This window comes from Ciconia boyciana, chromosome 15 (genome assembly GCF_034638445.1).
Source record: "Ciconia boyciana chromosome 15, ASM3463844v1, whole genome shotgun sequence".
In the NCBI taxonomy this organism is placed as follows: Eukaryota; Metazoa; Chordata; class Aves; order Ciconiiformes; family Ciconiidae; genus Ciconia; species Ciconia boyciana.
This window is the reverse complement of record NC_132948.1, coordinates 8,939,754-8,963,284: the sequence shown is the minus strand read 5'-3', so window position 1 is coordinate 8,963,284 and position 23,531 is coordinate 8,939,754. Positions and strand designations below refer to the sequence as shown.

The window sequence follows — 23,531 nt, the reverse complement described above, 5'->3', positions numbered from 1 at the left end:
CCCCGCGGGCCGCCTCGCCTCTCCGGGCCGGCTCCCGCCCTCGCCCCCGCCGCCGGCGCTGCCCCTCACGCCCCGCGCGCCGGCCCCTCACGACCGGGTTGCCGGCAGCGCCCCCGCCTTCCGCGCCACGCCACCGCCACCTCCCCCCCCCCCGAGGGGGGCTCTGTCTCCTCCCCAGCCGGCCGGCGCTGCCCCGCGAAGGCCTCCGGGCGCCCTCCCCGCCGCGCCGTAGGGGTGGCCCGGTCAGAGCCGGCGGTGCCCGCTGCGCCGCCCCCGCACCCCGCCGGCCGCAGCCGCCATCTTCGCCGCGCGTGCTGAGGCCCCGGCGCTCGGCAAGCGAGCGAGCGGGCGGCGAGGTCAGCCCCGCCCCACCCCCAGCGCGCTTGCGCAGCGGCCGGCGACCGCCCCCATTGGCTCCGCGCCGCGCCTCATTTGCATGCTGCGGGACAATAACACCGGGCGGCTCCCGGCAGCCCCCGCGGCGGCGGCTGCGGCACGGCGGGGCCGAGCGGGGCCGCTCCCCGCGGCCCCCAAACGGCGGTGTCGGTGGGGGCCGGGGAGACGGCTCCCCCGCTTGCTGCCCTTTTACTTGTAATTATTCCAATTACGCTTTCAACATGGGGGCGAGCGAGGCTGCGCCTAACCCAGATACTTGCCTCCACGCCCATATCAGGCCGCATGTCTCGCGTGCTCCACATAACTTGACGGGACTCGGTGGCCGTTTGTACTTTCTGGCTATTAAGGACGGTTATGTGAGTCATACCACACAAAAATTTATTTTTAAAGGACAACTCCTCCTGTTTTCCCCAGCGGGCTGCAGTCAGGGAGAGAGCCAGCTCACTACGGCGCGTGATGTTTGTGTGGTTTCTGTGGAAATCACGAAAGTGCGGAGCGTTAATCCATTTCTGGGTAAGGGACACGAGATGCCAAACAAAACCCTCACGAGAAGGCTGTGGTAAGCAGTCACCACACAAAAAACACTAACATTATTTTAATTGCAGGTGAGCGTGATAGAAAGGCAGCGAGCCAGCTTTCAGCTGTCCCCCTGGACAACTTCAAAAACATCAACAACTTCAAGACATCAACATTTTAAAGACCCACCATGTTGAAAAACACCCGATTCCTTTTCTTCTGCAGCTCAGTTTTCCGTGCTACTTGTGGGTGTGCGAAATGGCTTGTCCCTCTGGAAGTTCCTAGCAGGTAGCTCTGCACAACCTGTGCAAATTCATTTAGTGCCTCCACATTCACACGTGTAAAGAGGCGGCTGCTGCGTTATATAACCCGAGATATGTAAATAACAAAACAGTAGATGGGTGTAAATAAAGCAGAGGTAGGTGTGAAACCTGAACCCCAAGCTGACTCCAGCGAAAGGAAAAGCTGTGTGGCGTACTCCACAGACCCAACCCACAGGGAACATTATTGAAGCACGTCATTACGATAGCATTAAGAGACGGTAGGCATTTCATTGCTGTGTATCTTGGTGGAGCCAATATTCCTCCCCTTTAAACTGCTAAGGGCTTAAGCAATGCATGAAATTTTTCCACCTAAAGCTGAAATTGTATCCAAACTTATCAAAAAATTAATCTGCCCATTAGAATGGGGAGAAGGAAAGTGCAGTGAACACAAAGAGCAGCCCAGGCCCAGCCTTGGTGAATTAGGAAATTGCCACATAGCCGAATTTGCCAACATGCTGGAGATAAGGGTGTGCTGCTGCCAAGGCCCATCGGGGTGTGTGAGAAGACAAACAGTACTTGCAAAGTAGCTCTCCCCAGCAGCAAACGTTGCTGCCTCACACCCTCCCGTACCTCTAGCAGGAAAGGGAAGCACATATTTTCAGAGTTTCCCCCACAGAGTCATTCTTTCCCTCCCCTCATTCTCCTTCTTCTTCCTTGTCCAGGTCCCTTCTAGGGTAAGTCCAGCCTGGCCTAACCCCTTTTCTTTAACGCAGCAGATTTCAATACTGCCTACAGTGCCAGGGTGCCCCAAAGCAGCTCTGGTTAGCGCACGGTGATCTGTCCTACAGTGGCTGGGTGTGCGTTGCTTCTCAACCTGTGACCTCCCACCATGCTTCCAATTAAACCCAAGTTCTCCACGTCTCATCACAACGTGTTTCCCAGAGCTGGACGGGATGCTCTCAGTACCGCTTTGCCAATCAGCCATGGGAAACTTGGTATGAGCGCAAGGCTGTCAAAGACACTTGGCAGAGCATGACTCCGTGCTTGGGAAGGGCTCCCAAGCCAAGGCATACCATGAGCAGTTCGTACTCCCTCCATCCCTGGTCACCCAACCAGGTCTGCCCAGACAGCCAAGGAAGACTACATCATTTACGTGATAATTAGTAACCTTTGCTGAACTCTTTCACTCCCGCACGATGACGCTGTACCCAGATGAAAAATTGCTATTGGTTTTCATTCAGAGGATCACTCGGCTCCTGTGAGACAAAGAACAACCATTTTTAATGAAACAGGACAGAATTGGTTTTCCCCGCTCTTCAGTATCAGTCCTGATAGATCTCCCTGTAAATCCCTCCTAGTACATGCCCCGCTGTCTCACTCATTCTCGTACCCGAGGGCCGATATGCTGCCAAGTGGTATTTGTTTAAAATTCTCAAATGCACAAATTTGGCACAAAAACTGGGGCAAAGGGCATCCCCCTGGTTACTGCAGCTGGGTGTAATCTTCCCACCTCAAAGTCCAAGATCCATTTACATCAGTTCATTTAAGCTGCAAAACAAAATGAACTCTTCCTGCTAGGCTTGCTCAGACTAATAAATGCAACAGGGAGCGCTAAGCAGAAGTGCGGCACAATGTAATCAACTGTTGAAGGCACAAGCAGTTTTTCAGCTTGTATTAAGACTGATTCACTCGTAGCTGACGTCAATCTTCCCTCCCTGCTATCTTAGCCTTGGGATTGGAGTATGATAAATATTACCTGTAATGCCATCTGCCGTACAGAGACAGCCCAGGCTTCTCACTATTTATTTAAGGGCTAATGCTGTGCTAGACCAGAATGCAGTTTATTTCAGCCTTATTTGACTTTGTTTTGACTCTAATTAAAAATGCCTGTCCCCTTGAATTTTTAAAGTCATTTGCCATAGAGCAAAACCAATGTTTGCCTTGAAAAGACAAAGACATTCAGACAGCATAGTTAGCATCACACAGAAAACTAATGTGAAAAGGACAACAATACCAGACTTCACGTGGAAGAGTCAAGAGAAGGTGCAGAGTCAGAAGATCACCATCTCAGGATGGGGAACTAGGACCTCCCAAATCCTAGCTGTCTGAAATCCTGAAGAGCTGATTTATTTTGTGTATCAGTTTCTCCCTCAATTCCTTTAGAACCTCAGCCAAGTCATCCAGCTTCTCTAAAAAATACAAACTATTGTAGTTTAATGGTGACTGTGACTTTTGGTCAGTGGTAAAATTGTTTTGAATGGCATCAAGCTGAAAACACATATTTAGATCAAGTAATGCACGTATAAAACTGTTTCCTCTTAGGATTTTCTCCTCATTTTAAAAGTTTAAAGTAACAGGAATTATACCACTTCCTAGAGAAGCTCTTTCATAACAGTAACTCTGTTGAGCATTTTTTATTACTAAAACTTCCTAACACTAAAACCTGAGTCAGTTAAAAGCCTCGTATACGGTGTGTTCAGAAAGAGCAGCACACATTCAGCCAGCAAATAGCTTGAACACCTTGTCCATCATAATTTGTGAAGACCATGGTTATTAAGCTAATTCTACTCTGAGTTAGTTTAAATGTCCAAAAAGAAAATTAAACTGTTTAATCAAAAGGATATGTGTCCATGGGCAGAATTTCTGTCATTGACCCGCTGCAGAGAAACATGTTGACTTTACCAGTTTACTCACTTAGATTTGTATATTCATAGCTATGTTCGGCACAGATATTGGTGCACTGTTCTGAAAATTCTAGTGTCTTTGTTCTGAGGAACAGCAATAATTTTGTATGTGTAAAAGTAATTAAATTATTTAAATCTCAAGTAATTTTAAAAGGGAGGGGCTGTGGTGAAAGTTATACTGTTAAAAATTTAAATTTAACTGAATTATTAAAATAAGCTTGGATGAGAGAAACTGAAATACAAGTAGTGCTTTTTGCTTAGTCTTAGCATTTCATAAAAGACATCTGTGTTAGTTTTATTTGTGTTTATAATCAGTTGCTTCCCCTGGTTTTACTGTACTTGATGGGACTTAATCCTGCAATGTTTGGATTGCAAATGCCACGCTATAATGCTTAAATGCGCATCAAAATCTTGCTGCTTAAAATATAATTAAAATAGTAATATAGTAAATCCTTTAACATGTTTTTTAATAGACAGCAATCTACCACATCTTAAACTGCTTGAATTTTCATTTTGTAGGACCTCCCACATGAGGATCACAGTGCCCTCTTTAATTATTAATTAACTCACATTGATAGGATAAATTAAAATCTCTGTGATGGAGAACATGCATTATTTATTAACGTCCTGATCTTGTCCTACACACTGTGGAGTTTGCTCTTTGGAACCTGCTTCAGAGGTCTAACACAAGGGTGTTTTTTGTGGTGGTGGGATTTTTCAAATGGTTTTTCTTATACTTGACTTTTGTCTTGCCTTTCTTCTCTGTATGACAAAGGTGATTTTTCTTCTATTTTCTTTATGTTTCTTTCTGCAGGGACTTTACTTACTGCATTCTGTTTGTGTGTACATATTGCTGGAGAGGCATCAAGACTATTGAACTATCACATCCTACAGTTAAGGAATTCAGAGTTAGTCACTTAAACATTAATAAAGAGGAAACTGAAGGGACACAACAGCTGTGTTCATCCTATTCTTCTTTTACAGCAAGTATTGGAGATGGGTTTAGGTGAACTGTTGGTCTGAGTAAAGCCCTAACTTACTTCTGAAAAAAAAAAAGGTCATAAGAAAACCAGATTAATTATCTTGTACTTTGCTATTGAACAGTTGCCCAGAACTATTCTATTTCAATGATAGACGCAGTAAGAAATAATACCGCCTTATTAATCCAGCTCCTGCCCACATGCATTCAGGGTGCAATCTGTGCTTCGGAATAGCTCACAGATTTCAGCAAGGTTTGGTTTTCATCTAGGAGTCTGGTCCCCTGTGCACCATCAGCTTTGCAAAGTAATTCTGGATGCAAAAAGAATGTATTAAATTGTATTTTCCCTTGTGCATTGTCAACAGCCCTTATTACTGATTTTAAATGCATCGGAAACGTGTAAACTAACAAGTAGGGGTGCTTCAATATTAATTATCTCATCTCATGACACTGCAGTTGAACAAGTGATACAGAAGACAGAATAGGACCAGTGATGATAAACAATAAACTAAGCACCACTCTCCCTCCAAGTCTGCAAACTAAACTCCAAGTTTCAAAATTTGCAGGACTTCTAGGTAGGAGAAGCATCTTCATCCTTGTTAATTGAGCATATGTCATATATGGGAGATTAGTCAAGGAAGTTCAAGGGACTGTAAGCCCCTAAGTCAGCTTCACCCAGAAAGAGGTCTGATCTCAAACACATGGCAGCAAAGGAGAGCACAGCCATGTGCTCAAACTGTTCCTTCCTACAGGCTTGCTTCTCCCAGCTGGGACAAGCACCACAGCAATTAGAAATAAAACTCCAAAATCTGTTTTACTTTCCCTCAAGCAAGAGGATGCGGAAACTTCACTCACTTAATAGTGACAAAAGTAAAGAGCTTCACTTGCCTTTTAACAGGCAGGAGAACAAGCCTCCTTTATGTAGCACTGTTCCCTCCCTAAGGCCTCCTTCTTGAAGCTGCAAGACTTCTAACTCTGCTAGCTGTGAACAGGTCCTTGGCTGACTTCTACAACCTCTGACTATCTATTTTATTAAGCAAGGCCAAAGACACTAGAGTTTTCAGAGTCGTGCACCAATATCTGTCCTGAATGTAGCTACGAATATGCAAATCTAAGTGAGTAAACTGGCAAAGTCAACATGTTTTTCTACTATGGGACAATGAAAGTTACTGCTTTTTAAAGATTCCCATTATTTCCTCCAAATATAGGCATATATTCTGTTCTATGGCTGCAGCCAGTCCTGGCACAGCCTTAGTGAGAAGCAAAAAGGAGGAGTCCTATGATGCCATTTTTACAGTCACTTTTCAAAACAAAGTGTACTTGAAGTTACTGTTACTCTTCAAGCCCGGAAAAAAACCCCCAACACTAGTAACATCATTTAGGAAACCTTACTGAAAGGAAATGCATGAATGTTTCCAATCGAATCAAAATAATCTTAGAAACAGCAAAGAAACAAAGAGACTAACCACATCAGTTGTTCTTCCCCGAGGAAGGAGGCAAATACAGTAACTTTGGGTTATACTTAACAGAAGGAATGCAGAATGGAGACCAAGGTGAAGCTATTATTGCACGTGAGGCACACAGACGCCTGAAGTACAAGGGAATACACTGGATTCTCACCTTCATGTCACCATGTCCTTAGAAGAATGAGGTCTTTCCAAGGGGAAGGATGACTCCAGGATTTTGCCATGCGATACGGAGCTATTTCAAATCCATCCTAAGTTACCAGCTGTGCTCTTTGATAATACCAAATGACATTGGTAGCCTTCTACTGTGTGAGGCAGGCAATAGTCTGTCTTGCATAACTCATCAACACCTTTGTCAATAATTGGCTCTTGGGCAACAGAAGTGACAAAAGACGCTGTACGCACTGTGGAATTATTTCAGTTTTCAACACAAGCTGGAACATCTCCAACGTACTAAATTTGCATGCAGCGTGAAGTTGTGCTGTTCAGATGTTGTGACTGGCACAGGGAGCAGTCAAGTTTAGTAAACGTAGAAGAGAATGTGCCCCCTTGCGGTCTTAAAGCTTTTGTTGGCTTCCCTTCAAGACAATAGTTATGAACCTGGTCATAAGAAACACCGTGTGATGATGTACTGGTCAGTCTGATGCAGGAACAAATGTAAAGTTGCTTTTGATCAGATAATGCAGAAGACAAACCTTTAATTTTAAAAAGTCATCTCTTGGTTGGAACTGAAGCCTGGATGTTAACATTTGTGAGATAACCTTAAGGAACCTTGATCACTTAGTCACTCTGTAGCTCAGGTTTTCCAAATTAGTAGAAAAATACCGTATATATTGCAAGATTACTAACAAGATTAATTAATGAATATGCACACTGAGCATTAAGGACCCATGGCATTTTCAAAAGGAGAAAGAAATTGGTAAGACTTTAAAAATTAGTTTAAGAAAAGCAGATTGCTAAAAACAAAGTTGAAAAAATATGCTAAACGTAGAATTTTATAGCTCACAAGGGGCCATTCCTCACATATGGTTTTTTTGTGTATGGCCTTCCAATAGCATTTTTGCCCAAACCACGTACATGGCTTACACTTAGGTCGCTACACCTTAAACCTTTTCCTATTGCCCTTGGCTTGGTACTGAGGGGCCACCGACACCCGGATTTACCACCACGCTAGGCTGTTTCTGAAGAGGCTGGGTGGCAGGAGTGGGCACCTGAGACCACCACGATGGCAGTGGCGAGGCGAGCGCGGCAGCCTCACAGGAGGCCGTGTCCAGCCAAAGGCCTAGCGTGGGGCCTCACCCCAAATCTTCCTGCGCTGAGGGAGGCTGAGGATGGCGGGAGATGGCGGCCAGCCTCGGCCGCAGTACTGCCTCGCCAGGACCCAACCTCCCCTCGCCTCCCGCCATGGTGCCCGAGGTGCACAACCCCCTTCCCATCGTGCCCCGCGGCCGCAGACCCCCTGTTTCCCGTGATGCCCCGGGGAGGGGCGGAACGCGCCCTTCCCGTGATGCTCCGCGTTCCCTGGTAACCGTGCCGTTGCTAGGGGCGGCCCGGGAGCAGGCGCCATGGCGGCGGCCCTGAGGCTTGGGGCCCTCCTCCTCCTCCTCCCCCCGCCGCTCCAGACTGCAGAGCCGAGCGTGGAGCCCGCGGGCAGTGCGGCGGGCCCCGTGGCGCCACCGGAGACCCGCGCTGCCGCCTGGGCGCGGCCCCGCAGCGGGCCGGCCCCGGTCACGGACGGTGGGTGCCCGGTGGGGCGGGGTCTGCGGGGCACCGGCGGCTCTTCCCGGGCTAAGGGAAGCCCCGCTCACGGCCTCTTTCAGGCCTCCTCTTGTCGCTGGGCCCTTGTCCTCCTCCGGCTCCCATTGCAGCCACCCGGGGTGGGGACAAGCCTGCGCGACAGCTGCCCTGCTTCTCCGTGGGGTCCCCCGGGGACTTACCGGGGCTGTGCTGCAGTGCTGCTCTGAGTACCCCTCTCTAGCACCACTCCACTCCGGACAAGGCTCAGAGCCTCCTCAGAAAGGCAGGCTCAGCAAGCCCTACACAGCCTTCGGGTACCGGGCATGCTGATCCCAGCATGCACAGCCCTGTGAGTCTGTGCTGACAGAGGGCAAGCTCTCCTGCCCACCCAGCACCCTGTTCTGAGCCCACAGGGCAGAGCTAGGCCTCTCAGAGGAGGCCCAGCCTCATCTGGATGTGCTTGGAAATCTCCACTTGCACGCTAAGCTGGATATGTACACAGTTTGCCCTAAGACTCCTAATTCATCCCCAGCTTTGTGGATATATAGTGGTGCTATGGCAATATAGATCACAAATTTTGTTACTGTGCTATCAGAAGGTGCTTCCCACTGTCTTCTAATTGGCAGGTATACTTTTATTTAACTTTTGATTTCCCAGTGTTGTTGCCATCAATTCAGCTTCCCTATATTACTTGCAAAATTAAACGTTGTCCCACTGCATGCCTCCTTAGGGAAAAGAGACTTAAATCCCTGATCTCAGAGACATAACTGCCCTATCTAATCATCCATGTTTAAACTTCTCTTCTTTACAAGGTGAGCTAAGAATTACAGTGCTAAACTCAGCTAACAGAACAGTCAAAACTTCAGAGATTCCAGGAAGTGCCTGGATATTGTTCAGATGGTCAGAGAGCATCCAGGAGGCTGTAGAGAAATGGGCAACAGTCAAGTTGAAATAAAAGCAGCAGTAGTTATGAAAATGAGCATTCTTTGAATGTCTTGCCTACGGAGCACTGGTCTCAATTTCCTACATTCTGTGCTATTTTTAAGTTTAGATTTGTTATAGCACAGCAACTCTCCTAAACAGTTCAGCAGAGTAATATCTGCTCTTTGAATTTATAAACTTGAAAAACTAAGAATGTTTTAAGAAGTTGCAAAATGTATTTTATTGAGACAGTTTACAGTATTGCTAGCAATTACTTTCTGTATTATTAGACAGAAAAAACAATTTCAAAGAAGTCAACGATGGTTATGTTGGCACATCAGGAAAATATATTACTGGACTGTGGGACATTCTCAATACTTATAAACATCTCACTGCTCTATCAAAATGTTTCTTTTTTTTCCCCAATAAGCTGAAACAAGTAGATAAGCATACCTGGTTTGTATCTTTTTTTTTTTTTACCTCTGCAGAGCTGAGTATATTTTCATACTTTCAAATTTCCTGTTAACTCAAGTTGCTTTTTTGATTTCACAGGGAACACACCACCAGATTTTAATATGCCCTTGGTTTTGTTATTGTGTTCCAAATAGGTTTGCTAAATAGCAGAAAAGATAGCTTTTAAAAATTACTTAAAAAAAAAAAGCATGTGAATTTGGATATAGACTTTTGACCATTGTCAAAAATAAGGGGAGGTGAAAAATGAAAGTGTTAGGGAACATGCTGTAATGTGTAAAGTTCCAATACTAATTCAAATTTAAATCTCTCCTCCAGTTGCCAAGCTGTGTGTTTGTGATCTGTTGGTGGCACAGTGTGATGTAAATTGCTGCTGTGACCCTGATTGCAGTGCAGCAGATTTCAGTCTCTTTACTACATGTTCAATTCCTCTTGTCATGTAAGTGGATAAATAGCTATATGAAATACAAAGTCCTGTTTTATTTGCTGCATGCATTTGTAAGGGCTCTATCCTCTCCTCTTACCAATTCCTAACCCCCCTCCTCCCTGTCATCCTAACTGCTGCCTACCCTTTCACCAGTCTTTCCTGCACTTTGCCTGTAACCTTCAGGCCCCAGCCAGGTAGAACAGCAAATTGGTCTCCCACCCCAATTTCTCATTCAGTTATTCCCTCTTTTCTAAACTCGTGCTCCTTGCTTTTCTCCTCTTTCACTGTGCTACTGTCTGTGGGCGCTTAGGTGGTGATGCCTTCTGTTGGGGGAAGAATAATGCATCTTTAGACTTCCATCAATATAATGCAGTGTCCGGAAGTTCAGAAAGCTGACACCATGGGACCATCTGGCCACTTCCGTAGGTCATCAGCAATTTATCAGTAACCTCTTTCATTACGGTTTATGATATCAGCTAGAAACTTGATCAATTCAGGAGTTAATGAAGTAGTGTGAGCATTGTTCTGATCCTAGTTTTACAAGTCAATGTCCCAACCTGCTGCCTTGCTGCCAGTCTGTCACTTTACAAACAGTAAAATGTAACCTTATATCAATAAAGCAATGCCAGTAGTTGTTTCTTTGCTGTTTACAGTTTATCTGAAAACACCTTCACCCAATTTCATCTTCTCAAAAAGGAGTTAAGTGAGCTTCAAAATCGTAATGTAAAAATCTCTTGGTGACTTCTCAGAACACTAAGTACAGCTCTTCAGCCCACCTTCTGTATAAATTATGCCAATCTGAACACTAAGGTGTATTCTCAGTGCTTTGAAATTTGAATTAGCAGTCATCCCAGACTGCCTTTTCTTATTGTTCTTGCACACAATGACTACTGCTACCCATTTATAGATATTTATATATATCAGAAAGGTCTAATCAATGCCTTCCTGAGTGACAGTTTAATTGTCTCAGGTGACTATTCTGTCTTTGTCAACTAGAAATGCATGAAATGAAGTTGTGTTTCTTTCCCCAAATTCTTTTGTGTAAAATGTTAATTTTGCATGAAAATCCATGGGATTTTCAATGACTGCAGTTATTGTGGATCTCATTATTTACATCTAGATTTATATGCATTTGCATAATTGTGTGTGTTACTGAAAGGATTTGACTGATCACAAGTGAGCGGCTATGTGGTCTCTGAAACAGAGGAAAAAGGGGTTTGATTTATGATGTGATCCTACTAACAAACGGTTCATCTCATGGAAAAGTTTTAACTCCATACTTAAAAAGTTATTTCTAAAAATCATTTCCCACACTTCTTCAGTATCTGTCCTTGACTGCTCTAACTCTGCCTAAGTACCAGTTTCACAAGGATCATCATCTTGTATTTCTAGCATGTAGGACACACCAGTACTCTTCAGGGTATGAACTGGCACATTTGCTGTGCAGCCTACTGCAGTTCTGGGCTGTTGTTGATGAACCCATGGCACATCTACAAATACTTTTCCTAGATTGGATGGGTTATTTCACCTCCCTGTTTCTCACTCTGTCGTTTCTTTTATGTACATCTCAAGTAGGACTTTTTCCCACTCCCCCCTCCAAAGTGAATATTATTGCAATATTCATGAAACTGACCTTTTTTCTGGTCTACATGCCATCACCTTACCCTAAAGGTCATACTTCCCACTTGTGTTGTATGAATAAAAGTGCTTCTGGGCTGTGTATAGCCTGTGGTGCACCCTGCATTTGTGGTGTCTCGCACCATTTGGATCCCATCCAACTTGTCATTTTAGCTCTAATATTATTACTGTCAGGCTCTTCCCTTCCCCCAGTCTGTCTCTTACCTTTCTTCATGTTCCTGCTCACACTGCTGTCTCTGCTAGATAAAACATGTTGGAGAATTCTGTATTATTTATTACTAAGCACACAGTATAAAACAATATGAACCTTCTAAGGAGGCACAATTGCTATACAAATTGTGTTAAAAAGAGTAATAATTTTACTGCTTTTTTGATGCTGCCTCAATACATGAAAAGAACTTTAAAATATGGCCAATACTAATTTCTAGTGGATCATTGATTTTATTATTATTGTTTGCAGAGGTGACAGCCGTCTTTGTAGTCAGAAAGCTGCTATATATTCACTTGATGTTGAAGCAAATCCACCAGAAAGGATATTTAAATTAATCGACCAAGTCAATCCCAGTGTTTTCTGCATTCATGCTACAAACTGTAAGTAGTGTTGTTGCCAATATTAAGCATTGTGCTGTTATTTTTATAAGCTCTTTAGGCACCAGAAACAGACTAAAATTAAAAGTAACTAAACCTGTCAGAAAACTGGTTATTCTGTATGCTCACAGTCTGTATGTTGTAATCTTTTCACTTGTGAAACTATGGAGTTAAAACATGTCATACACTCTTAGTCTTCTTTGTTTAAAAAAAAATTGTTTTTTGTTTTTTTAAAGAATTTAGCATCCTCAATATATCACATCTAAAGTTGTTTCATGGGAAACTGACTCCTTCCCGATCTGTTACTGTAACTATGTAAGTCACCAGTGGTAAAAATCCTTTATGGCCAGCTTTGAAGTGACTTGCAGGAAAGTAAGAAGTGATCAGTACTATGTTCTCTTAATTTGATTATGACTGTGCAGTAGTCATCTGAATACTTCACATGGAAACTGTAGACACCAATTGGCATGTCTTTGTTTTGGAACATATGCTGTTAGAAAATGTGATTTTGAAAGAAAGGGACTTACCTCTTTCCTGAAGTTTAAGTTTGTGCTTTCATGGGTCTGGGTGAAATGATGAATTAAGATACCACCTAGCTTTTCTGTTAAAGAAAAGAAAAAGCTTTTCTTAAAAGTTGTGTTGATATTTTTCTGTAACTGAGTCTTTAACAGCTCCAGAAGGAAAAATTGTTACTAAATACTATTTCTATATCTTTTATCCTCAAAGTTGTCTCACACTCTAAAATATTTTGACAGATAAACAAGCATTCTCCTTCAGTTCCCCTGAAATGCCTACTTCTGAAAATTTTGATCAGTTGCTTGAACAGTTTGGAAGTGCTTCTTTCAGTGCTGAGCCTGACAGCTGGAATATGGACACAGATGCTCAAAATCCTTCTGATGCAAATGAAACTTACAGATACGAGGTAAATAATTATCTGATTCAATTAGTATTAGATAGTTCCATAAAAGAACAAGTGAGCATTGTTTGCATCTGCTTTTTAAAAAATGCAGTTCTTCTGGAAAAGACAAACTTTATTTTGGTCTTTAAATATAGAAATGTAAAAATAAGAAGTGTAGCATTTTGTGTTAGCTTACTTAAGAAGTGAACTAGATTTTTAAGATCTTTGAAAAATAAGTAGCTGTTTTGCTATTGTAAACATAAAGCTGTTAGCAGTGGCTTAAGAATTGATGCACAAAGTAGTCTGCAGTATTGACGGATATAGTGGAAATAAGTACTTCTTTTATTCAGATTTATTGTTAATACAAATGCTCTAAAACTTTCCATGGACTGAAACACATCTATATACTTGAATATATTGTTTTATTTGGCAGTATGGTGTTCCTATACAGACAGTGGATGCGTTTCTAAGACTACCTAGTCCTGTTGTCTCCTCTTGGTGCTCTGATGCGAATCCTGCAGGTTAGAAAATGCATTTGAATTCCAGTTTATTTGCTTTAGAGTGTGCTGCTCTGACTTGAGCTTAATCAGTCAGTAAATTGGCACACACACAAATGTAAATTCAGATAAAGATTCATGAACAAATGTTTTTCAAATAGCTTCTGTTTCTCTGGGGGTTTTTTAGACATAGATTGGAAGCTGCATTGCATCTATATTAAACATTCAAAGTTAGATATGTAAATCCTTGAGAGTCCTGTTAATGGGTTATTTATCCAACAATAAAACATCTTATTTGGCATAACTGGCTTAATAAAATAGTACAAAGATGACACCATGAGAGAAGAGGGTATTACACAAAGCAAGACCTAACTGGGCAACCTTTGTAAGATGTCGCTTTGGTACAATGAGGTTCCTTTCACAGCCTGAATGCAAGTCAAGTCAGACTTGCAGGCTTGAGCCCTACATTTTAACCTTTCACACAGTTTCCTGAACTGAGAGAGATCTCAAAAATGAAGTCATAAATCTTCTACCTTTTATTAGGCTTCTATTGTTAAGAAGTAATATTTTGTCTCATAGCATTTCTGGAGAATCTAAGAAAGTATAATTCTTTATAGCTCACATAAAACCTTATCTGCAATAGAAATTACATTTACCTTCACTTTTGCTTATATTGGAGGTTCTTATATTGTTTTTTATTTCTGCTTTTCATAATTACTCTTTAATTTCCTTCAGTAATACTTTGTGACTTTTTTTCCAGGGTTTTTAGTAAACCAGGCTACAAAATGCATTAGATCGGTAAGTGTGGAAAAATGTGGCAACATTCAAGCAGTTAGTATGCTGTTCTATATCAACTCCAGCATTTTAGCAGTAAGTATGATTCAAAACATACAGCTGACTGTTGATATTACATATCTTTTTGTGTCTCCAGAATTAAGTAACTTATATTTACTAAAGGATACAGTGTTTTATTTGGATTTTTGAATTGTGGGTTGGGAAAAGAAATATCTCTATGCAACAGACTTTTATACAGAAAGCATTTGGAACTGTTTTTACTTTAAGCTTCGGTAACAGAAGCATTTACTGTTCTCTGCTTAGCCAACAAAAATAATGGTCTTGAAGAGACAAGCTTGTATCACTGAGCTAGCGCTTGCTGCAATGGCAGCAGTTTTATGCTTTTGTGCATGTTTAAGCTTTTCCAAGAAGCCTATTACCAGAGTGCCTAATTCTAAGAAGTTTGGGTTTTAAAGAGTTGGTACACCTTTGTAATTAAAGAAGAACGTGTAAGCTTTAGTCCACTGCATATATACCTTTCTTACAAGCCTCAGTTTTTAATAGCAAGGTATTGCCCATTCAGGCTAAGCCTTCCTTATAGTCCTCAAAGAACATGACCTTTTACCTCACTGAGAACAAGTTTGTTTGTATCCACCCTACTACCAAATCCAGTCTGTGGTTATTTTTCAAAGCTAAGCTTAATTTTAAATTCCTTTTTGAACTGGAGGATGATGTCTTATGTATAAATAAATCCCCTTTACAGATATTCAGGAAGACAAAGAAATCACACATGCAAAATTAAAACTGAAATACATAATACCTTAATCTGATAGCTCCTTCCAGAAGCCAAAGGTCATCAAGAAACAGCATACTCTCCACCATTAAAATGTTTTTAATTTATGTGATTATTTAAATTAATTTAATTAGTACTCTGTAGTGAGTCATTGCTTAAAGACCCCTTCTAGTCTCCTCACAGATTCCAAAGCTATCAACAGTAAAGGAAAGCCCACTAAGTAGTTCACATTCTCACAAGTGGGATCATTCTCCTCATCTTTGAGGACCTCATTGAAATCAGCAAAGAGTTGTTTACAAATGTTAGGTTTTGATCATCCCACTGTGGAAGAGGTGGAAAAAACTCTGCCTCAGAAGGGCTTTGGGTGTTTCTATGTGCACCAAATCTGGGTGGCTGCAGAACCAGAAAATAAAAAGCATGTGTCAGGGCAGGCTCCAAGCAGCTGAATGTTTTTGAATTAAAAGATTAATTCCCCTTCCTCACTAGAACAGTCCGTAACACATTACCCACATGCTGTTTGCCAATTACAATGGCCCAGCTCAGGAGAGGTCAGACTTCTGTCCAAAGTACATTGGAGATTCAGGAAGGATCAGATACAAGAGCTGGAGAAGGCTGAATAGACGCTAGAGATGATCTGTAGGAAACTCCCCTTCCCAAAAGAGCTGAAGGTGGGATGTGATAATAGAGAAGTTACTTGGTATTGAGGACAGGGTGGTCACAGGGCAGAGCAGGGAGGCCTTCCAGTGCCAGCAGGTGGAGCTGCCGGCAAAAGAAATGGCAAAACACTTCGACCCAGGGAGGCTTGCTGGGAGCCCCGGGTGAGAGGACTGGTACAGCCGTTCCTTCAGAAAACCCCATCGTTATGGGCCCATACACTGCCAGGCTGGGCAACTCGAGTGATATGAAGGTCTGTAATTGTTGCAGTTCATCTCTGCTCCCTACCCTGGCCTGTCCAGCAGACTCAAGGGGCATTAGGGTGCTTGGAACCCTCAACCAAGATAGATACTCATAATGTTGCGATGTTTCATGCTACGGTTAGCGTGTACTGTGCAGCTGCCAAAGCAACGCGCTGCTGCCTGCCCCTGCTTGCCTCCCTGGCTGGTGGGAAGGTGAGTCAGTGGGAGGCAGCAGTGTGGCTGGAGTGCTGTCTGCCAGTGACCTACAGAAACATAATTCATCACCCTAGTCACAGATAAATAGAATTTTAGGAGTGGTGAGCATTCCCTCTGCCCCAGTCAGAAACAGCCTGCTTCCCTGAAGGACGACTCTAATCTTTACAAGCACTTTTATTCATACAGGTGATTCTAATGGCTGAGCTGTACCTCAGGATGTTGATATAAATATGTGACAGTGTGTGACAGACTTTACCTGCATCACCTTCAGGTCTCCAGCTCATAGGAATGTGTTCCCTGCCATGATGTTAGATGAGCAGACTGGTCTCTGTATCTTGTCATAATTCTGCAGAACATGCTTCATGGTCAGAGTCCCATTTTCAGTCCCTTCCCAAAGATGTGAATCAAACACTCATTGGGAAGTCACAAAAATAAAACTTTTGACAAAATGTTGCTCTATGTGAGTATTTTGCAGGTATGATTGATGATCTTGGTCCAACATTTCTGCCTTTCCATTAAAATTTGGTGGAAATTTTCCAATGGGGCAACTGTGCATGTCCACGTGCTGTGTAACAAGAGGGATACATGCCTCTCATTTCTTTGTTTAGACACTGTGAAACTATGGACTCATTACCGTCAGAATGGGACAACAAAAGCTCTTAATTTCTTTGGGTACGAACAGCCTGGCAGACTTCCTAAACTGGCAGTCTGTGTAACAAGTGTTTTTTGCACAGATCTGCAATAGGAACAATGTTCTCTGACGCCCTCGATAGGTCAAACGATATGGTGCACAATGACAGTCATGCCAAACTGAGACGCCTTTGTCCGGTCACCTTTCTGATGCAAGTAAACTTTTTCAGTGTTTCTTAGTTCTGAGTTGCAAATAGAGTGTCCAAGGGAAACACTAGATTCATCTACTGAATGCACTGTATATTTATTGGGAATGTAGTCAAAGCTAGGCCTGATGGAAAACTGATGGAAGTCACTAAGAAATTTTCCAGTTGCTGTCAGGGGAAGAAGAGGCTTGGACTATAAGATTTTTGCCTACTAGTCACAAAGAATAGCGGTTATTTTCACACTGCCTGGATACTGTAGTGTATATCCAATCACTTCCACGATGTAAAAGTTATTGTAATGACAGAGAGTTAAATAGGCAAAGCAGTTAAGCCTTAACTGCTTTACTTAACTGCTACTTGTAATAGGTCATACCTTTGCTATTGTTTGAATTTGTTCTTTTATTCTCCTCTAGGTACCCAAATCAAGTCAGATGGTAAGTATCCTTCTAACTTGGTTGGAACAACCGGGGGCAAAATTCTTACTTCAATTATAGTCAGTGAGAGTTTTTCACTGACTTCATCAGAACAGGGACTTTATCCTTAATCTTTAAATTAAAACATTTCTATTGTTTGCTATCAGTAATGATACTTAGCAACTCCAAGATAATATGCTACCTGTAAACATTTAAGCCTGATGCATTCCCCTCATAAAACTCTCTCTTTTTAAGTAACTCTCTCTAGTTGCTTAAAAATAGAACCTTTTGTTGAACTTCAGCAATACATGTAACATAGCAGTTGTTCAGAGGATTATTGACTGCTGGCTCTGTGGAACAGAACCCGAAAGGGTCACAAATGTAATAATACAGAAAAAGCCAAAAATAATTATACACAATATTCAGAAATGACATGAATTTGTTTTTCAGGTTAATATTACTGTCCAGTCCATAGTTGTCCAGTCTCTGAATGGAATGCGGACTTTACTTAATGGTAGTGATGTCCTCAGGCTTCCTGTGATTTTGGATGAACTGTGCATAAATATAGTTCTTGGGGTAGGTATGACAGTTCTTTTCCTCCTCACGTTTGACAGAAAGCATGTATGCATCAAATAATTTCTGATTCAGAAATTACAAAGATGTGAGAAATGCCTTGCACAGTTTCCATATATTGTGACACCTCCAAAGCAAATGTGACAGGAGAAACATTGACTTTGGGATAAAAGAGAGTGTTTGGCAACAAAATAATAACTATATGCAACACAACACGGAGACAGGATGAAATCCTTTTCTGTTATTACTGTGTGTATATGACATAACAGACAATAACATGAGTTTAGAATCTACATTATGCTTGGGAGAAGATGACTTCAGGCACAGTGGTGGCAGAGACAGAGGAATACACAGTGCAAATCATCTAGTCTTTTCGTCTTAAATAGATGAACGTTGGGCTTATGCTTAGAAGACGTTTATCAAGAAGTCAGTTTTTAAGGGGCTCCAACCCTAGATCTGTTTCCTACCATTGCTAATCAGTGGCTTGGTCTGGTAACAATTATGTCCTTTATATGTAAATCTGCCGACATGGCTACTTTGTGAGTGCCATGTTTTTGTCTGTCAGACCAGACCACAGCTTTTTTCTTGCTCTTCTTGAAACTCTCTCCCTTTGCAGACAGGAAATGAGTGACAAACTAGAATAAATAGGCAGTATTTCCAACCCATGTGTCTTAATTTGTAGGAGAAAGCCAGATCAGCATCTGGAGGGAAAGTGCCTAATCAGTCCCTAAGTATCAGTGCTTATAAAAGCATATGCTACCTTGGATACAGAGGCAGGTCTTTGTGGTTTTAATGCACAGTCATTGTAAAATGACTAGCCACCTACTGAGCAGTACTTCAGTTCCTCCTGTTTTCTGCACCCATCTTGACTACAACTGAGGATATAGTATATCTGTACCATGTAGCGGGGTGTTTCTTAAGCACGGAAGAAAGAAAACAATACTTATATAGTTTTAAATTCCTTCTTTCTAGTTTCATACTCTTGTGTATTTGTTCTAATTAATATCTAAAATGTTTCATTTTCAGGTGAGTTATCACATTACATACACAGACGCAGGAGAAATAATAGAAGCAGCTGCTTCTTTTGTCTTGGGGGCAATTAACAAAGAAGCACTTTCAATACAGCAGAGCTTCGAAATCAGCTTTACTCAGGTAACTGCTAGAGGTGTTACGGATGACTTGTTAAAAGACATTTAATGACAAAACTTATAAAACTTGAATCAGAACAATTGTTAGCAGCAAGGTAAAATGTAACTTGCCCTGGATACACAAATGAGGCAGCATTTCAGAACTGGGCAATAAAGGTCTCCAAAGTCTGTTTTTCCACATTTAGAAGAGTTATCTTGTGACTCTGTATAACTGTATCCAGTGAAAGCAAAGCATGCCCCAATGTTAGAGAACTGTTATAATCTTACAGAGCAGTCTTACTACTATCATTGTTCAAGGCAGTTAATAATCCTAAAATAAGTGAAATATTTATGTGTTTTCCAACCATTTCAGTACAGGGTAAGAACTAATACTGTACATTTGCATTGCAGGTAAATACAAAGCCAGTTCCTCTCAGTGGTAATCCTGGTTATGTTGTTGGACTGCCTATAAGAGCGGGCTTCCGGCCACAAGGATATCCTTTCCACATCAGAATTTTGTTTGCAGCACTTGTTCTGGTCCATCTTCACAAACACTTTCTAGCATGGACATCTATAAAATGTATCTGTTCTTTAACAAAAGTAAAAGTGTGCTTTTTTTGGCTATGTTGTAGAAGTAGTGAATGACTCAGTCCTGACTGCAATCTCCCGGGACTTTTTAGTGAGGTAGATTTAGACCTTCATTGTACACTCTAGTGCTTCTTCACAGTGTAAGAGGAGTCTTGAGCTATTATAGCATTTTCAGATATATTTTAAAGATATAATTAAGGATTCTTTTTTCATGATATACATCAAGTATTGAATTTCCCTTTAACTGTGTTACATCTGGCATCATTCAGAATACTAACAAATACAGTCAACTTACCATTCTGCAAAGTACATCCAACCAGGACTGTCTGGCAGCACAGGGAGCCAGAACCCCAATATTATTTGGTTATAATATGATATCAGGCTGTAAGTTACGGTAAGAGGACTTTTTTTAATTATTTAGTGCTTTTAACCCTCTGACAACCCTTTCCATTAGGATCTGTTCAGGTCCTGGGACATTTATACTGCTGTAGGAGTATTTAATTATAAAAAATGTCATTTAATTAACAATGGTCTTTCTCTTGAAAAGATTGTGTACATTAGCAGCTGTAGCCAGAAGGCTTGAAGAGTGCATGAGAGCAAGGAGAAATTATTACTGTGCCAAACCAATGGATTTTGCTTTAACTCATCTTTTTTTTTTCCTGGAAGAATTACTGCAGCTATGACATGCCAGCCTTTGACTCAGACCCTCCTAGATTTACTGAAGGGACAAAACTTTCCTGAATACGTGGCCTCATTTGGAAATTCTCAAGCCCAGGATGTGCTCGACTGGGTGCCAATAACTCACCTCCACACCTCAGAACAGGTGAAAGTTACACGACTACCACCACCCCCCTTCACTCTCACTGTGCTCTCTCCTGAGATCTGTACCTGCACTGCAGCATCAGCTTAGGTTTCTCAGACCTATGGGAAAAAAAAATGCAGAAACAAACGGGAGGAAAGTCCTCCTGGACTATTCACAAATGAGGAGTTTCACTCTTGCTGTAGAATACAGGGTTTCTTTTAATCGAGCTGGTATCCAGGCACCTCAGTTATGGATCAGGACAACATGTTAGGTACAAAATGAGTTCTAGCCACAGTTTAGAGTCTTGCTGTTCAGATGGGATGAAGCACAAGAGGTAAGGTTGAAAGAGTGAAGTAACAGAATCAGTGTTTCTCCTTGGTGCTGTTATGCCAGGTTAGAGTAAGATAGCAAGAACCCTTTAAAGTACAGAAGCAGTATACTTGAGTGACCCAAATGCTACATTTATTCTTAACATCTTCTGTACTAGCCCTTTTCCTCCTGATGCAGTGCAGTTCCTGCTATTGGTGGTAGGCAGTGCTGCTTGGCAGGTGCTGAATGACAGCACCCTCTCAATGACAGCTTGTATATAGGTTTCTTGCATGCTTTTGCAACTAAACAGTGAATGATTTCTGTAACCAGAAACTTGACAGTTCAAGAAGAAATACCTAAAAATATTTAAGATTGTAGGCTGCAAAATTCTGCCCTGGCAGAGTTAAGGATTTTCTACTGTCCCAGTGGTATTACTGAAATAAGTCTTCCTACTAAAAAGAGCCAGCTCAGCACTATCACTAAGAGCCAAAGTCCTGCCTGAAGTGCAGTTACAGAGTTGGTTTGTCACCTATGGAGAAACTGCAGGGACAGCCCTGAGCCAAGGCTGCAAGCACCTGTGCTGCCTGCACAGACAGCAGTCCAGGGCACAGGCATGGCGTAGTTGCTCTGGTAACTTCCTGGAGTGAGCTTTCTAGAGGCATTCTGCCAGTTTAATAAGATGAATAATTAATGTGGTTGCTTCTGTATAAGTCAGACAATGAGAGAATTTATAACACTTTTCAGAGCTCATGCCAAATACCAGTATCACTTGAAATAGAAGTGAAGTGGACTAAATATGGTTCCCTTGTCAATCCACAAGCCAGAATAGTGAATGTTACAGCAACGATCACTACCACCACATTGAAGCAGGTATGTAATTAAATTACAGGATTTAAGATAAAAGGAATGGCTTGTTTTGCTTAGGTATCAGCTGGGCAACAGTGACCCAGTTAATCTCTTAGATAAAGGTAGCATTTCGTATTAGAATGTATTATACCCAACAGTTTCTGTTCCAACTCAAACACAACTGTGGGCTGTCTGCCAAAAACACACTTCAGTAAAAATCTATATATAATTCATGAAAAGAAACATGGAACGGTATATGAAAAAAAGTTTTACAAATAACAGCTGAAAATATAACCCAGTCCAAACAAAGCAGTTGTACAAAGAGAAGACTGAAGCTAATGCCCATTTGTATTTTCATTGCAGCTTCCCTCAGGAAGGGAAAGGACTATTCCTATAACAAGTTCTGTTGTTTTCACTGATATTTCTTCACCTGCAGAGCCAGGCTATAAAGCTTGGCCCACCATTAATGCCAAGTTACCCTTTGATTTTTTCTTTCCATTTTTCTAAGGTAAGTATGCATCAAAAAAAACCCCAACCAACACCACCTGCATTTCTGCTTTTTCTGATTTTTAGTCCATTTCCTAAAGAAGCAAGGTTTATCCAGTCACTGTGATGGGCCATCAGTTTCTTCTAAATTTTAGACACACTGGGTTAAAATCAGCCAAGAGAGAGGAGTGAGCCTTTGTGAGGGTTCTCAGAAGCTTTAGGCAGGAAAAAAAAACACATTAAGTGGAAAGTTCCCAATTATACCTCTGCCAAAAAGAAAAAAGGTTGCAGTATGAACTTGATGGTGGCTCTAGCTGGCCAGTCAGCACACGTACAGTCACCAGCCTTCCAGCACATCAGATGTGCTGAAGTAGCACTAGTCCAAGCTGCCTGCCTAGCACTGTGGAGGCAGGAGGGGAAGAGAAGAGCACAGGGACACAGTACGGCTCCAAAGGAAAGTAGACTTCATTATTCTGTGAACAGCAGAGCTAAATTGTTAATTAAGGTAATCATGTGCTATTAGATAAGGCCTCTGCTTTATCTATTTTCATAGATGAATAAGCCACATATTTCTAGCTATTTTTCCCAAACCACTAATTAATTACCTTTCTTTAAAAATCTGAACAGTTAAGTGATGCTTTCAGAAAAGCTCAATGACCCTTCCAGCTGACTCTGGCTGAAATAAATTGGAGATGCCTGCTACAGTCAACACCTTTCAAAATTCCCAGTTACTGAATCTTACTCTTTAACTATAAAATAGTCTCACCACAGGGACCTTCTAGTACCTGAAAAAGTTCATGTTGTGTTCAAACAACAGCCTAGTCCTTTAGAAGATGCTTTCTAATGGCTTTTCTGGAGTTTAGCTGTTCCCAGCAGTCCACTCACCTATATCTATTCTTACATATTCTAATTCTTTTAATGTGTTGATTTATGAGCTGTGGAAGCAGAAAGAACTTTGTAGCCCAGCGGGCCGCAAACGAACACTTAAAAATGGAAGAAGATATGAGAGAACGCAGTACCAGAACTGAAATCTGCTGCTGAGAACAAGGCATTGTTTGACGTAAGATGGCACATGTTTGCCTCTATTTTGGTGCTGATTTGATTGTCAACTAAAGAAGTGGTATGTTGGTATTTTTAAAATGAACATTATATAAATAACAAAGTGGCACAAGCAGCAACAGAAATGAGGAAACTACCAACAATATGAAAAGAATGGTTGGCAAAGAAGAGGTGTACTAATGATGAACGGTCAGCCTGTAGAGAAGAAATTACCCTTTCAGCCTGGATTCTTATAATTTGTACTGCAAGTTTCTACAAGATGTTGCAAACAAAGAACATTATCACAGAAAAATTCAATTATTTAAAATAAGTGGTACTTTTATGGATGTATA

General features: G+C 41.8%; 1 protein-coding gene and 2 long non-coding RNA genes across 4 annotated transcripts; 2 read left to right on the top strand and 1 right to left on the bottom strand.

The window, feature by feature from the left end:
• The first annotated feature begins 475 nt into the window (after window positions 1-475).
• Window positions 476-4,804, top strand: LOC140659831 (uncharacterized). The gene is made up of 3 exons (XR_012045237.1): window positions 476-909; window positions 1,002-1,200; window positions 4,674-4,804. It is a non-coding gene; the product is annotated as an uncharacterized lncRNA (long non-coding RNA).
• On the bottom strand, window positions 1,194-8,416 carry LOC140659832 (uncharacterized). Its single transcript, XR_012045238.1, has 3 exons — window positions 8,242-8,416; window positions 6,459-6,904; window positions 1,194-2,431 (listed from the first exon to the last, which is right to left on the bottom strand). It is a non-coding gene; the product is annotated as an uncharacterized lncRNA (long non-coding RNA).
• On the top strand, window positions 7,811-23,527 carry TCTN1 (tectonic family member 1). Of its 2 annotated transcripts, XM_072879957.1 has the most exons (15): window positions 7,812-8,041; window positions 9,752-9,872; window positions 11,959-12,089; window positions 12,842-13,008; window positions 13,418-13,505; window positions 14,242-14,351; window positions 17,410-17,430; window positions 17,860-17,985; window positions 19,009-19,134; window positions 19,521-19,605; window positions 19,953-20,091; window positions 20,364-20,520; window positions 21,553-21,678; window positions 22,018-22,162; window positions 23,076-23,526. In XM_072879957.1, exons 1-14 carry the CDS (start codon window positions 7,870-7,872, stop codon window positions 22,159-22,161), a joined length of 1,713 nt encoding a protein of 570 aa, XP_072736058.1. In that variant the 5' UTR covers window positions 7,812-7,869; the 3' UTR covers window position 22,162; window positions 23,076-23,526. The 2 variants fall into 2 exon arrangements, with proteins under 2 accessions (XP_072736059.1, XP_072736058.1); XM_072879958.1 differs by lacking the exon at window positions 21,553-21,678 and having other exon boundaries at window positions 7,811-8,041; window positions 22,018-23,527.
• Window positions 23,528-23,531: the final 4 nt, after the last annotated feature.

Excerpts from the sequence above, each read along its gene's own strand:
- TCTN1 (XM_072879957.1), top strand. The coding sequence starts at position 7,870 with ATGGCGGCGGCCCTGAGGCTTGGGGCCCTCCTCCTCCTCCTCCCCCCG. Across the intron at positions 9,873-11,958 it reads TGTTCAATTCCTCTTGTCAT|AGGTGACAGCCGTCTTTGTA; the intron begins GTAAGTGGATAA and ends TATTGTTTGCAG. Across the intron at positions 19,135-19,520 it reads TCGAAATCAGCTTTACTCAG|GTAAATACAAAGCCAGTTCC; the intron begins GTAACTGCTAGA and ends TTTGCATTGCAG.